The 16104-nt window shown below is 41.4% G+C and overlaps 2 protein-coding genes across 9 annotated transcripts in view; one reads left to right on the plus strand and one right to left on the minus strand.

Annotated features, from left to right (window-relative positions):
• LOC116318550 (low affinity immunoglobulin gamma Fc region receptor II-a-like) overlaps nt 1-3242 on the minus strand; it is a 50471-nt gene extending 47229 nt beyond the window's left edge. For 3 of the 4 annotated variants that reach the window (XM_039610188.1, XM_039610185.1, XM_039610184.1), the window contains exon 1: nt 3146-3188. In XM_039610188.1, the coding sequence (XP_039466122.1) occupies nt 3146-3155 (10 nt within the window). In that variant the 5' untranslated portion in view covers nt 3156-3188. Of the gene's footprint in view, nt 1-3145 lie in introns of all 4 variants that reach the window. The other variant, XM_039610186.1, reaches the window with a different exon arrangement.
• Nucleotides 1824-14991, plus strand: LOC116334509 (myelin-oligodendrocyte glycoprotein-like). 5 transcript variants are annotated; one of them, XM_039610190.1, is made up of 5 exons: nt 1824-1977; nt 12636-13013; nt 13180-13260; nt 13696-13817; nt 13914-14991. In XM_039610190.1, exons 1-4 carry the CDS (start codon nt 1890-1892, stop codon nt 13800-13802), a joined length of 654 nt encoding a protein of 217 aa, XP_039466124.1. In that variant the 5' UTR covers nt 1824-1889; the 3' UTR covers nt 13803-13817; nt 13914-14991. The 5 variants fall into 5 exon arrangements, 4 of the variants coding, with proteins under 4 accessions (XP_039466124.1, XP_031613799.2, XP_039466126.1 ...); XM_031757939.2 differs by having other exon boundaries at nt 13696-13811; XM_039610192.1 differs by lacking the exon at nt 1824-1977 and adding an exon at nt 3242-3361 and having other exon boundaries at nt 13696-13811.
• Nucleotides 14992-16104: the final 1113 nt, after the last annotated feature.

Raw genomic sequence — 16104 nt, forward strand, 5'->3', positions numbered from 1 at the left:
TCTATTTATAAAATGCAAAAACAGATGCTCACACACAGACACATGATTGACTTTTCACACATTTGTGGAGGATGTATGTCACAGTTTCATCTTCACCACAAATTTCAAATGTTTACTTTCTTTACCAAAAGATGTATCACAATGAAGTGAAGTTATGGAATATTTATTAATCTCTGAATTCAAATGGCCCAATGTTATTAGGAGAAAACTTCAATCCTGCATGAAGATCAATTGACACATTATGGCAAGGAACTTTGTACAACACTTAAAGGAGAACATCAATGTCTTTTTTCCAGATATTTATGTGATATCCCTTAATTTCTGGAGTTTACACACACACAGACAGTACTAGAATAAAAAAAAATACAAATTTGGCATCAATTCAGATGATGATGTAAACTCGCAGACTGAGTTAAAGACTCATGGAACAGCTCTGCTGAGTTTTCTCTTCTGTGACTCCAAATATTATCATCACGTCTAAATTACAATCTAATATATACAATATATTATTCTGTAAGAGGGGAGTAGGAGAGCTGAAATAAAGTAAATGTTCATTTTAGCTGATGCTATTTTAAAATATGTGTAAATATAAATAGTGTGTCAGTAAACCAGCTATCTCAGTCTTTGGCCAAATGAAGAAGTTCAGTGAGGTTAAACATCCCCTTTGCCTAACTTATACAAATGTGCTAAATTTATCCTCCATTTCCTCTAATTGCTGTTTTGTGGTTGCTACATTTGGATGGGCTTGTAGAAAAAATAAGTCAGCAGTTAAGCAGAAACTGTAGATGTTGCAAAGGAATTTCCTGTTGTATTCCACTGTAGTCCATCTATTGCAGGGATGGCTGGTATGAGCAGGATGTCAGTGCACCATAGAGACAGAGAAACATACAGCGACACACTCTGACATCCACACATATAAACTTCACACAGAAACGTCCCAGCTGACCGAGAGATTTGAACAAAGGAACGTCTTGACATGAAGCGACAGTACCAACAACTGCACCACAGTGATAACATTTTCCTGGACTTTTAACTAATGATTAGCTCGCTGTTGGCATCCTATATTTATAACACCTACACTCCACAAACATTAAGGCAAAGTAAGTAAGCAGGCTTATTTTATCTGTTGTGTTATGCAAAGTGAGACGTGCATGTTCAGATGAAGTCAAGTTAATAATTCTGCCAGTATGTGAGTACTGATATTTCAAAGCAGCATATTTTCTCTGACTGTTCAGGATCTGCCTCCTTCAAGCTGGCTTTGTGTTGTGGTGACGCCTCCGATTAAATTCTTTAGCAACATTTTCATTGCAAATGAGACACAGAGATAAGGTTTCTGAGAGTTAGCACAATGAACACGTAACAGTCCATTCTTTATTAAAGCTGTGGTTCTAAGCATCAGAAAGCTTTTGTACTCCCAGTGTTCTGCACAAACTACCACACTGCATGTGACAGCGATGAACAACAGGCCCGAATTATACACACACAGTATAAGAGGACATATGGCTGTTTAAATCTACCAAGTTTATGTAATCGTCTAAAGTGAAAATAATGTAGAATGCAATCAAAACAATGCTGAAAGAATTTACAGCTTACAGCTTGCTTGTTGAAGGAACGCGTTTCAAAACACCAACTAAAGACACCCTGCTCTGAAGTTATAGCAGCACAAGCTGTTGGTGACATTGTCACAGGAAATTACATGTAGTTTGTGAAGATGTACGCCTCACAGGAAGTGGGGGTGTTCTATGCTTTTTATAGATTAAACTGAAGTGCACAAAGTGAACAGATATCATACAGCATTTACATATTCCGTCATGTTCCTTCTTATCAGGTAGGCGGGATGAAAGTAGGTCTGTTCAGCGGCACGTAGAAAGTTAGACTCTGATGCTGAAATGGATATTGAAGAGTTCACTTTCAGTATCTCTCTCTCCACTCTAACAGTTACCTTTTTACTGCTTTTTGTCCTCAAACCCATTGGAGGTAAGCTTTCACACACACACACACACACACACACACACACACACACACACACACACACACACACACACACACACACACACACACTTTTTAAATTCAGTTTAACAGGATTTCTGAAATGTACAGTAATTGTACCCCTTTCAAAATAAAATTTTTACTCAGCGTCCTTTGTAGTGAAAAGAACTCACTAACTCCAATTTTCAACTTTAGTCCATATGGAAAGGGCTGACAGAGGCAGGATGGATGTTACTCAGGATTATGGGAGGTGACTCAGACGTATTGTCAGGAGATGAGGTAGAGGAGGCCCAGACATGACAGCTTTAAGGCACCTGAGCAGAAATAAAGTAATCGCACCCAACCTCCACACTGGACGTATAAGGCACAGCTCTGAATTTTTTGGCATTGCAGTGTGTAGGAAGGGAAATAAGAACACATAGACACACACAAGTAGAGTACATAATCAGATAAAAGTTTGATTTCTTTGATTTATATAAATAATATTTTCTAAAAACAAATTAAAGTGTACCTTTCATTTCTTCATCAGTTCAGTTTGAACCCTTCTGAAACAGGGTTACAACAGTTTTTAACATGAAACCTAAAAACTGCCCACAACCATCTCCTGATGATCTTCAACAGAAAATAGGCAAAGTGGTTTTAAATATGTCAGACCACACAAACCAGAGTCAGGTGCTTATCACTGACTGCAACTTTAAACTGAAAACAGAGCATCTATAATATGCTTGCAGCATGACTCAGATACCCTGGGATCTGGATACACTGGGTCTCAGTGGTAGTAAGCTCAACAAGTCCACACATTATCCTTAGATTAGGCAGTCCACCAAGAGGCCTGAATCAGCCAAACCATGACACAGCAAAGCCTTTGTCGATGAGCTGATGATTCCCTGCACACACTGCAGTTTGTGCCTGGGAACTCAATTCGCATAACTTCAGAGCCCCACCTTACACAGCGCTTCTTATAATTGACTTTGAATGTTGGCATTTTGTTCCAGCTCAGACTTCTCAAAAGCCAGTTTGTCCTATTCTAAGGTTTCACCTTTCTGTTCCTTCTCTCTGTTATTACATACGCGATTACTGTTGGTGTCATGCCTCGGGTGTTACTGACCCAACAATGGAGCTTTAGAAATGATGACCATATGTTAAAAGTCCTCACCTCTGTCCATACGTCAGGAAGCAGAGGACTGGAAGAAAAGTCATTCTCATCGCTGTCAGGAGATCAGGTGGAGGAGGGCTAGACAGTAGAGTAGGAAGGCATTTAAGTGTGTGTAATTCACCTCTAAGCTCTATGATAGTTGCTATAGGCTCCACCACTCCACCCTCCGGAAACCTGAATTGGACAAGCAGACGAAAATGGAGAAAAAAGACATGAGTATGTGTGGAAACATGAAAGTATAATAATAATAATACTAATACTACTACTACTACTAATAACAATCATAATCATAATAATAATGTATTTTTTTAAAAGAAGTATAACCTGGAAGGGAAACATAAGCCACTCCCTCCTACTCGTCTTTCTCTCTCCCTTGCACACCGGTGCGTCAGCTTCAGGCGGACCATCACTGTTGTTTTTCATAAAGTGCTCTCCCCTCGATAAAGAACCCGACGGTCGCGATCAGCTAATGAAGCTTCTGACTGAAAAGGTGAGCCGCTTCTGCTCTGATCTACAATACTGTTTGATCATTAATGAGAACGAGCGCTTCCTGAATTCAAACCGCTTCTGTCTGAATGCCTAACATCTTCTACGCATTGGCTAAAATATTACAGCACCCCAAACCTCTCTTTAAAAGTAACATTAAAATGACTTTATTCTCACGGAACAGTTATGTTTAACCTGAAAACACGTCCACGTGTGACATAATGCTGGCAGGCAGCTGATTGCCTGCATGACTCAACCTTTGTGACACGGTGATTGGTTTCAACATGCCCACAAACCGGTCATTCATCAGCTGCTCTGCAGTCACTTAGTTCCTGTCGAAGATGGACAAAGAAGAGTCAAGTGTCAGTGTTTCTACTATATTCAGGTTCTTGTTGTTGCTTTCCCCCATCGTGTCTCTTGAAGGTAAGCTATAAAGCTATACATATGATGGCTCGCACATGTAGGCGGGTTTGATGATCTAACTAAACGAGATTTATATTCTAATGTGAAGCATTCCTGTATGTATGGATACAGTAATAGAATACATTGAAGAGTACATTGAAAGTCCGTGTCCTATGTCAAAGTAGCAGAACACAGAGTAGACATAACACGGAACACAGAGGAGGCATTTAATTTAACAAAGCAATTTAAAACAATGATGAAACTCAGTGGTAATTTAATGTGTTGTGTGGTGGATGTTGGCAGTGTTAAGGAGAAACAGTCAAACTAGTAAAGACTTTAATATGAATAAAATCCAGATGTTAATGTCCTGGTGGTATTTCTGTTTCTATATAAACTGTTAGACTGTTTTCAACAGTTGTGAACTAAATTATACTACATGTCTTGTGATGGAAGATGATGGAAAAGCAAAACAATCAGTCAACTCATGTAATGGCTTGGTATGCCATTACAACCGAAGCCTTTATAAGGGGTGTTGTGTGTGGGAAAAATAGGTTCTTTCAGCCAAGACCACAGACGATGTAATCCCAATCCCCACCAGGCTTTAAGTGCATACATTAGCTTGGTTCATTTGTCCTCCCATTCTTAATTAATACACAGTATTTCTGCTGACACTCTACTATTGTACTTATTTGAGGACATGTATTTGTTGGGTTTAAGGCCTTTTTTGTCAGGGAGAAGGTCAAAAGACTACACTGAGCTCATTGTGCGGTGAGCTCTGTCACTTTTGTCTGAAGCTGTGACGTGGCTACTTTTTTCGTAAATGAAATAAAATTTGCTCTTCATGACCTTTTTATGAAGTTAGAAGTGTTTAAAAGGTAGTATAAATTCATAGATATAGTTTTATATTTATTTATTTTGTAAGGACAATGTTGTGCCCTTAAACAGGGGAAATAGTGAGGAGAGGTGAAAGAACGGCACAGACACGCAGCTCTCACTCTCACTCGTCTGTATTGAGTGAAGGAGGCGCGCGAACCCACCTACTGGAGCCCTGAGGCGTTACCAATGGATCGACGCACAATCAACCCAGACAGAACTTTCACTACTTATCTCCCTCTATATTCCCACTGCATATTCTATTCTAAAACAATCAAAGCAACAAATAAAACATTAATAAAGGCATGACATGAAATGTAAGGAACAGAGATGTACAACTCCAAAACTAATCAAATTTATGAATTTATGATCCACCACATACTCCCCCTCAGAATAGATGTTGTCCTCAACATCCAAATGTTTAACATTTAGCACAAACGTGGAGTTATGACCATTAATATCACCAAAACCACATACAATAAACCATTGCATACTATAACTGTTTCTTGTACCTTATATGTACTCTACAAAAATAGTTTCACAAGCTGGAACTCTTTTCATACATTCTTTAGTGTGGGTTATTACCCAAAGTCTTTCAGTGTTCTCATACAGTCTGTATGAATTACAATGTCCATGCAGTTACATTAACACAGTCTGCTGCTGGCTTGTAAACAAAGTCCTTTTAGTGCAGCTCGTCAAAGCAGTCACTCTCTCTTTTGACAAATGTCCATGAAAGTGATACAAGTGGCCGTAGCCATGTGGTGTGCTTTGGATGTGTGTGTTAAGCTGCAAGCACAATATGAATCAGTTCAATGTCAAGTCACTTTGAATATGAATTCTGTGTTAAACAGTCCATTTACTTGTGGTTGGTGTGGAGTGTAAGTACATTGTCTCTGTTCAGTAATGTGTTTTGTGTGTGATCACAATGTTTCTTTTCACTCAAGTCCATACAGTTATCAGTGGCAGTATGAATGAACAGTCCGTGGAACCATGAAGTGTGTATGATGTGATGGTGTTCTCAGGTTATAACAAGCTGGTGAACCAAGCCGATCATATGTGAAGATCTTTGGTGGCTTGCACTCTCTACTCGGTCGCTGACGCTCTTGCTCACTGGTCCTGCTGTGTTTGTCTGGAACAGGTACAGGAACAGGTTCCTCCACTGATGGTTCCTCCACATAATTTTCCTCTTGGTCAGGTAGTTGTTCACATTGGTTCAGTACTTCATGTTCATTCTCTGGCTCAGATGACATGTTTTCCACTGTTTGAAGGTGTTTGGCTGGTTCATCAGTGCTCATAGGATTCAGTGTCGGAGGTAAAGTGGCTCAAATGGCTGCTGAGATGACACTGGATAGTACTCATCATCGTCATCCTCTTCCTCAGCTTGTTCCACTTCCTCACTTGTCTCCACAGCTCTTTTCTTGTTGTTCGTGGTCGCACTTCAGTTTCAACAGGCAGATGGTCACATGGCAGAAGAAGATTGCGATGCAATATTCTTGATCTCCCTTTTGCTTTCTCAGGTCTGAGTTCATAAACTGGGATATCTCTGCTGACCTGACGAACGACTGTGTGAACCACATCCTCCCAGTGGTTCCTCAGCTTGCCTGGACCTCCTCGAGGTGTCATGTTCCTTATTAAAACACGATCACCTGGCTGTAATACTGAGCTCTTCACCTTGCGGTCATAATGTCTTTTACTTCTTACAGCTGCTTTATGAGCGTTTTCTCTGGTGATCTCATATGCTTCTTCCATGCCTTGTTTCCATTTTACCATGTAGTCATGATGATTGCCATCTCCTTGTTTTGAGGTCAAGCTGAACAGCATGTCGATTGGCAATCGTGGGGAGCGTCCGTATAACAAGTAAAAAGGGGAAAATCCAGTTACCTCGCTGCGGGTACAATTGTAGGCATAAATCAGTTGTTGTTAAGCGAGTCCTTCCAGTTAGTTTTCTGACTCTCTGAGAGTGTTTTCAGCATCTGGAGTAGTGTCCTATTAAACCGCTCCACCTGTCCGTTCCTTGGGGATGGTAGGGAGTAGTCCTGGACCCAGCAACTCCACAGTAGTTTTTCAGTTGTGCAAACAGATGATTTTCAAATTCAGCACCTTGATCATGATGTATTCGTGCTGGAAAGCCAAATCTTAAAGCATAGTCATTAAAGATTTTGTCTGCAGCCGTTTTACCTGATTTGGAAGTTGTGGCATACGCTTGGGCGAAGCGTGTGAAATGGTCAATGACTACAAGGATGTATTCATAACCCCCTTTGCACTTGTCAAGGTGCAGGAAATCAATTGAGACAAGTTCAAATGGTTGAGTAGTGACAATATTAGTCAGTGGTGCTCTGCTCTCATGACACGGCTTCTTCTGTTTTATGCAAACACACCTTCTGGTCACATAATCCTCTACTTCCCGTTGCATATAGGGCCAGTAAAACCGGTCCCGTATCAGTGACAATGTTCTCGCTACACCTTGATGGCCCATTTCATCATGTAGCTCCTTTAGTACAGTACTTTTGTGTATTTCTGGTAGGACCAACTGTTTTCTGTTTGCTGTTTTTCTGTGCAAGATCCCATTGTCATCCATCTCCAATTTGTCCCACTCCCTCAGGAGACATATGATCTGTGGGCTGAGTTTTCTTAGTTCTGAACGTGATGGTTTTTCCTGTGTTAGTTTGCACTGAATTACAGGTCCAATAGTCGGATCACTTCTCTGGTCCTGTTTGATCTGGCCTTTTGTCAGTGGAATGATGGAAACATCTGTGGCAATGGCTGAACACCTGGCTGAGACACCCATGGACCATGACACATTGGAGTCATCCTGCCTTTCCACTGCCTGTGTGGTTGCTCCAATTACATCATATGCCATTTCCTCTGTGCATTCATTCATAAACGTTTCCATGTCCACTGGCATCCTTGAGAGGCTGTCTGCATCCACATTTTCCTTACCGGGGCGATATTTAATCGTGAAGTGGAAATCTGCCAGTTCTGCTACCCATCGACACCCTGTTGCATTCAGTTTGGCAGTGGACAGTACATAGGTAAGTGGATTATTGTCGGTGTACACGGTGAAGAATGGTGCATAATATAGGTAATCACGGAATTTTTCTGTGATAGCCCACTTCAGAGCAAGAAACTCTAACTTGCCTGAATGCAGATGGTAATTCTTCTCAGCTGCAGTCAAAGTGCGGGAACCATAAGCAATCACACGAAGCTTTCCATTCTGCTTTTGGTACAACACGGCACCTAATCCCTGGTTTGACGCATCAGTGTGGAGGGTGAACGGCTGTGAAAATTCTGGAAAGCCTAGAACGGGGATGAGTTAGACAGTCTATCAACTGTTCTAGTGCTAACTGGTGCATGTCAGTCCACTCAATAGGTGTACTCGAAGGGACACTACACCTGTTTCGCTTTGTTTGCCACTTTAATCTTGTGTTTCGCTGGGTCTCAGCATCTGCAGCTCCCTTGAGCAAGTCATACAGAGGATTTGCAATTCTGGCAAAATCCTTGATGTATTGTCTGTAATAACTTAATAGGCCCAACATCGCTCTTAGTTCACCAACAGTACCTGGCCGTTTGTTTTTCAAAGCTGTCACAGCAGCGGTGTCTGCGGGGTCTATCCTGCTTCCCTCTGCTGACACAATCCTGCCAAGGTACCTCACTTCTGTCCTGAACAGGTCGCACTTCCTTGATTTGAGTTTGATTCCGTACTCCCTGAGTCAGCGCAGCACTTTCCTGACATCCTCAACATGATCCTCAAACGTTCTGCTAAAGACAAGGACATCATCGAGGTAAGGCACACATATTTCATCCCTTAACCCTTCTAAGCACTCCTCCATGCAGCGTTGAAATGCTGCTGGAGCATTCATCAGTCCAAATGGGATTCTGACCCACTCATACAGGCCCCAGGGGGTCACAAAAGCTGTTAGGTGTTTACTGTCTTTGCCCATGAACCCCTGGTGGTATGCTTTACCCTGGTCCAGTAAAGAAAAGAGAGTGTTGCCACCTAAGTTGTCCATGATGTCTTGTACTCTGGGAATGGGGTGGCGGTCTGGGTGCGTCTTCCTATTCAGCTCTCGGTAGTCAATACACAAGCGCAGTGTACCGTCTTTTTTTCTCACACAGACTACCGGAGAGGAGTAAGATGAGTTAGATTTTCCACCCACCCCTGAGCTATTAGGTCCTGTAGGTAGTTTTTCATTTCCTGATACAAGGGTTTTGGTACAGAGAGATAAGTCCGTGTGACTGGCTCATTATCTTTCAATGAAATGTTCATTTGCAAGTTTTCAACACAGCCTATGTCATCATCAGATTTAGAGAATGACTCTGATTCTTCTCTTAACATCTGACTAACAGCTTGTCTCTGGTGGTCATTCAGGTGAGTCAAGTCGACAGGTGGGTCCCATTGTTCACTTTTAGGTGTGTTCTCACCTGAGCTCTTAGCCTGGATGGGACAGACTGATGCAGTAGGAAGGCAGTCAGTTTTGAATACATTAGCAGGATATATTGATGCAACAGACTGCACAGTTCCAATAACAGTCCTACTTGGCAGTGTGATGTCATGGCTAGTGGGATTTTGTACACTAATGACAATTTTGGTGTCATACCAGTCTTTACTAAAACAAGGGTATCACAGAACTCGAGTCCTTCAGGCCACTGTGGGTTCTCATGAGGCTCGAAGATCAGGGTTCTATCTTCTTTGAAAGGTGGGGCTTGCACTCGACACTCGATTTGGAGGGAGCTGTGTTTAGGCACTTCAACTCTCTCATTTGTTGTTCTTACACTGTGCTCACATGGCTGTCCCACTGTCACTGCATTAACAAAAGCTCTTGCCCTACTCTTTCTGAGGTGAGGAAAAGCTACTTTTACTGTTTTCATGAGTTTCTCTTTATTCTTATTGTTTGTCTGATCCTGTACTCTGTTTGCAACTAGGTGTGAAATCACATTAAAGCCAATTATGGGGCATGACTGTTGGTTGCCTTTTAATACTAACACAGGTATTAGCAGATCTTCATCATTAGCAGTAAGTCTGAAGCTTACCTCGAGCCAACCAATATATGGTATTTCCGTCCCATTGGCTGCTTCAAGTTGCAGTGGTTCAAGTGGGTCTACTAGTTCTGCTATATCTCTTAGTTGGACATCAGGCAAATGGGTCTGTTTCAGGCCGCATCTACAGCACAAATTTGTGAACCTGTGTCCCAAAGTGCCTGGATTCTTTGGTTGTGCAGAAAGCACTGAATGAGACATTCTCTCCTACAAGCTCTTTTACAGTAGGCGTCTTCACTGAATTACTTCTTTTCCTACACTTTGGTTTGCAACTTGACTGTGTTTCCGGTTTCTTAATAGATGAACATGTATATGGCTTACAGTATCTTTTGTGCACAGACCAGTGTGTCTCTTGACAGTCTTTTGAGCAGTACAATGTTATTTTACAAACAGAACAACATTTTAACTTCATATTCTCTTCCTTTCCTTCACAGTTAGCACAATATTGGGACTTTTCAATGCTGTCGGTTGCCCCATGTCCCGTGGGAGCAACCTCCCTTAGTTTAAAGGGCTCCCTTTATCTGATTTGGTCAGTCTAGGTGCTTTACAACCTGCACGGAAATGCTCACTACTCCCACACCTAAAACAATGCTGACAATATTCCTCACCTGCCTGCACACATGCAAAACATCTGGGGCGGTGACGTGGTGAGGGATAATATCGCTGTGGTGCAAATCTTTGTTGAAACTGTGCTGTCCCATGCACATGCCCAGGTCCATGTGCTGAGTGGTATTCCTGTGCTGCTGCAGGAGGGTGCTGGTGGTAAAATGACATGCAGTTTTGTTCAGCCTTAATGGGGAAAGGCTGCTGAGGTGCTGGGGTTGTCTTTTGAATGGTTTCTCTGATTTGGGAAACTTCAGCCCTCAAGTCTTTCAGCAGTACCATGTCAGCACGCATTTCTTTTATTTCTGTTAGAAGATCAGGGGGTGGAGGAGCTGGTTTCTCTTGGGCTGTGCTTCTCTTTCCCACTGGGGAATCATTAGACTGGACAGTATTTACAGCTGTTACTCGTGATGGAGCGGCGTGTTTCTTTTTGTCCTGTCTTTCCTTTTCATTTGCGACTGCGATATTTACCTTCTCGAGCAATAACTCATCTGAAGTATTTGTTTGCAGGAGGTAAGGTTGCAGGTCACTTTTAATATTGTCATTCTGAAGACCAGTCAGGACAGTATGCATGAAAAGGCTCTGGACTAGTGCCGGGTCATATTTTAGACTGGACTCAACCTCCTGAGAAGCAAACAGGATTTTCTGTCTCAAGTCCATTGTCCTGATCAAGAAATTTTGGGGTGTCTCTTTACTACTCTGAACCTCAGAGGTAAGTTGTTTGTATAACTCTGTGGCACCTTTCTCCTGGTAATGAGACCTGAGAATTCTCCTAAGAGCAGGTAATGTGAGGTTTTCTTTTCCTTCAAGATAACTCCTTAGCTGCAAGCCTGGCGTGATAGCACGAATTACAGCATCAGTGATTTCTGATTCTGGGTAGCCTCTATTGATCCCGCTTTCAATTTGTCTGGCCAGACTGGAAAATGTCAGCCTATCTTTTGCCCGGCTCTCCTATTTGGCCTGATATCTTAAAATCTTTGCGCCACATGGAACTGTTTGGTGCTGTTGGAACAATGTTTCTCACTGGGGTGCGAGGACTTAAGGCAGGATTCATGCTATTCCTCATCAAGTTATGCATTTCACCCTCTTTTTGTTGTAAGAGCAGTCTTAATGTCTCTATCTCCTCCTGGCTACTTTCTTGGTCCTGAACAGCTGGGTCCACTGTTTCATTCACACTTTGTTTTTTATCCATTTGTATGTCACTTATAATGTCCTGGACATTAAGAAGTTCTGACATACCTTCGTCCTCTCGGGTAGCCAGCTCTGTGCGTTCAAGGTGCTTAACTAAATGTGAGACTAGCTGACTGCGCGTTTTATTAATCACAAACTCTTTTCCTGGTCCGGAGATTTGAAGTACATCACATAATTTAATCAGCTGCTCTAAGGTCAGTTGATACAGTGTTCCTTTAATCTCCAGCTCTAGCGTTTCTAATTCAGACTCCATGTTGTCAGAGGAGTTAGCACAAGCAGTCAGCTGAGAAATGATCAGACTTAGTTGGCTTTTACTGCCCCCTAGTGGTCACTTTTCACTTCAGGATACAGACACCAATGTAGGTCTAGCAATGCCTCTGCTGCTTCGCTATGCTCCTTTCTGATACCTGGGTCGTCTGGGGGGGATGATCAACGAGAGGATTTCTCTTACAGGTCAGGGATGGTCCTCAAATCAATCATCCCAGCGGTGCCTCCAAATGTTGTGCCCTTAAACAGGGGAAATAGTGAGGAGAGGTGAAAGAACGGCACAGACACGCAGCTCTCACTCTCACTCGTCTGTATTGAGTGAAGGAGGTGCGCGAACCCACCTACTGGAGCCCTGAGGCGTTACCAATGGATCGACGCACAATCAACCCAGACAGAACTTTCACTACTTATCTCCCTCTATATTCCAACTGCATATTCTATTCTAAAACAATCAAAGCAACAAATAAAACATTAATAAAGGCATGACATGAAATGTAAGGCACAGAGATGTACAACTCCAAAACTAATCAAATTTATGAATTTATGATCCACCACAACAACACCAGTGAATGATTATTTGAAAATACTTGACTTTTTAAGCAGGATGTGTGTATTTATTTTTCCTCCTCAGGTCAGTTACATGTGGTCGGATCACTTCAGCCTATCGTGGCCGCTCCAGGTGATGATGTCATCCTGCCATGTCACATGGAGCCAAAGTTTAATGTGGCGGGACTGACGGTGGAGTGGTCGAGGCCCGATCGTCGTCCTGACCCCAACGACCGTCTGAGTCGAGTGGAATATGTTCATCTTTACAGAGACGCCCGAGAGGTCCCCGACATGAAGATCCCATCGTACATCGGGAGGACGGCGTTGTTCACAGACGGCCTGAGAGAAGGAAACATCTCACTAAGAATCACTAATGTGATACAAGAAGATGAAGGAAGATACAGATGTTTCATCCCAAAGTTAAAGAGTCAAACAAAGTCTTCAATTGTTCGTCTGATTGTTGGTGAGCTAGACTGAAAATACTTTTGTTGTTTGGTTTCAAACTTGCCTTAAAGACCAGCGTGCTTGGGGATTTTTTTTACCAACAACTTAATTTGCTTTTGCTCCTTAAAAACATCTGAATATTATTATGTGGTAACTAATTTCAAATCTTCTGTTCTCAAATTCAGCTGAAACTGTGACAACAGAGACACCGCTGCATCCTGAAACTCTCTCAACTCCTCATCCGATGGATGAGTTTCACAGTAAAGGTGAGAACATGAGGAACAAATCAAGATAATTAAAAAGTCTTAAAATGGATCTAAATCACCTTTATGATGTGGTTTTCTCTCACTGATGGCAGCCTCTCTGTGTAGTCCTCAAAATGTTTAACGTAAGCAGCTTTTATTTTGAAGCACATACAGGAAGTGTAGTGTAATATCCTGGAGCAGCTCTGTAGATCTCTTTTATTTATTTCTGTGAAGCAGTAAATGTATCAGTTATTCTCTTGTGGGTTTTGGCAAAGTCATGTTTGCTGCCCTGAGAAATCTGGGACTCGTAGTATCAGGACTGATATCTCAGTAATTCTAACTTTATTTCATTGTTATGTAACTTCATGTAACTTCTGTGCTTGATAGTTTAATAAATGTGACATGTCATGTTGTGTCTTACAGTAGATCTCATCTCTGTTTGGTTTTTCCTGGCAGGTGGTTTGTCCCATCGGAGCCGACTGATCCCACTTGTGGTTTTCTGTGTTTTTATTCTGCTCTGTGTCGCAGTCGCAGGACTCTGGTTCACTGAGTTGAAGCATTGAAAAACAGAAGTATGTGTAAGTCTTAAATCTTAAATATTTATGCATTTACCTCATGGCTGAAGGATGGAAATGAAGGAAAATTGTTTGTGTGTCTGTTCTTTGTTACTCCAGCTTGCGAGTGCAGCTTTGTAGGTGGCTTAATCTTGGACACATGGGAAACATTAACAGAGGTGAAAGCATCACCCACTTCACAACAACAACCATCATTGGTGCCAAAGTTGACTTTTGGGATCAAACTTCAAAAGCGTGAGGACCTACAATTTTGATGCCTTGCTCATGGGCACATTGGAAACATTAAGAGAGGAGAAAGTGCCAACTTCTTACTTACGTTTAGATGTTTCTTATTTGTTTGAGGAGCCGAAGAACTTTCCCAGCCTCCTGTGGGCACAGTGGGCCTGCAGCAGGTGAATTTCATGACGTCCTGCAGTCTGTTTGTACCTGAATTTTACTTTTAAGCCCTGTGATGATGCCTGAGATTGTATGGCTGGTCTGGTGACTTCCAAAGGGTTTAACCACAGAAATAACATCCATTACTTGAGTCAAAGCCGACCTCTGGCAAACATATGGACAATTTGTGTCACAACTGTGAAGTATCAGGTTGTACTGCAGCACTAAGACTGAAATTGTTTTGTGAGACTTTGATCAAATCTTAATAACCTCACATATAAATTCTCTTGCATGTGAGGTTGTTTACAAAGAAACACTTAAGTCTAATTGGATGTCCTTTCACGAGAGCTAGATCTGAAGTGCTTTAAATGTTCTTGCATTTATACCTGCGTTAGTTTGAACTTTGAGCTGAGTAGCTTGTGGGAACATGAAATGCCAGTTTAGATACTAAAATAAATACCTGTTTAAGGTATTTATTTTCTCTTTCGGACAGCTTGGAGCTAAAGGTGCTTTCCATGTGTTTGTTTTGTTAAAGTTCCTAACTGTCACTCTGACATACTGATTGTTTTGTCAAGCTCAACTTTCTGCTTCCTTCTTACGGAAGGAATATCCAATATGTAGTTCTGTTGTTTTAGGCTTTATCCTATTTTAAAATGGCTCTTAAAGAAATGTGAGTCTTCTCTTTGGAACATTGTTTTTTATAGTTTGAACCTTTTGTTTATTCTGCACTTTCAAACTAATTCAATTGAAATTTGAAGCAAAGTGTTTCTTGACAAATTCTTCTCAGATAAAGTTCATTTGCAAAGGATTTCAGTGTGTTTGCATCATTTATTCAGTGACTAACATCTGTGCTGGAGTTCAGCCTTAAAATCACATAATAATAGTTGTGTTGTTGTGTTATCATCAGAGGTCAGCAATGTGGTTCAGTCCACACAAAGGTCATCCACATGAGAACATGCCGACCTGAGCTGATCGTTAGATTAGCTCAGCATGACATCAGTGCTTCATCCAACAGCAGTACAGCAGGGGCTGATTCACGCTTTCATTTATGCCTGTACTGAAGTAAAAACGTGTTACAGATTTATGTTTCACTAAAAGTGAAATCTCAGCTGTTATTGGAGGATACTTTTACTGAAGGACAAGATTTACCTTCCAATGCTCTGTCACCTCACCTTATTTATTTTTATTATTATTATTTATTTTTATTATTTTTTATTTTACTTGATAAAACTGATGTTTTCTAATTTTGTCTCCCCCCCCCCCCCAAAAAAAATAAAAATAACGAGACAAATAAACCTAAACCACAATCATAACGGAATAAATCATGAACTGAAGCTGATAGCTGTGACTCAAGATACTGAAAAATGTGACCGCCATCGCCTTTGACCCAAAGTCTGTTTGAGGTTTTAAGTTTTATTTAAGAATACAAAGAATATCTGGATATATATAATAACTCTCTGTTGTACTACAAATCACAGCAAATGATTTTCCATTATATTTATAGACAAAGGAAGTACTCTAGCCTATATATAGATTTTACAGTTTCTGTTTACATGGGTATCCTTCCACTCGAGAGGAAAAATATTTGGTTTTGTTCAGCCTGTGGGTGGGGGCAGCACAGAAAACATAAGAAAGCCTACTGCTTGTTAAGGTATGATCGGGTGAGCAGCCCACAGTCTGCCCTCATTTTTTTTAAACAAATGTTTCTAACACAGCCCGCTGGAAAAACAAAATGCCTGTGTGTGCATTGACCAGATTATATAGTCAGAGATGTAACACACAGGTTTCACACAGGGTCACATTGGGATCAAGAGCTCACACGCATTCACCCACACAGTCTCAAACAATACCGGAATACTTTGCCTTACATGTGTGACGTATTGGTCCTTCTTCAGCTTCCTCTCATTGATCTGAA

The sequence above is a fragment of the Oreochromis aureus genome, linkage group 3 (genome assembly GCF_013358895.1).
Source record: "Oreochromis aureus strain Israel breed Guangdong linkage group 3, ZZ_aureus, whole genome shotgun sequence".
Taxonomy (NCBI): domain Eukaryota; kingdom Metazoa; phylum Chordata; class Actinopteri; order Cichliformes; family Cichlidae; genus Oreochromis; species Oreochromis aureus.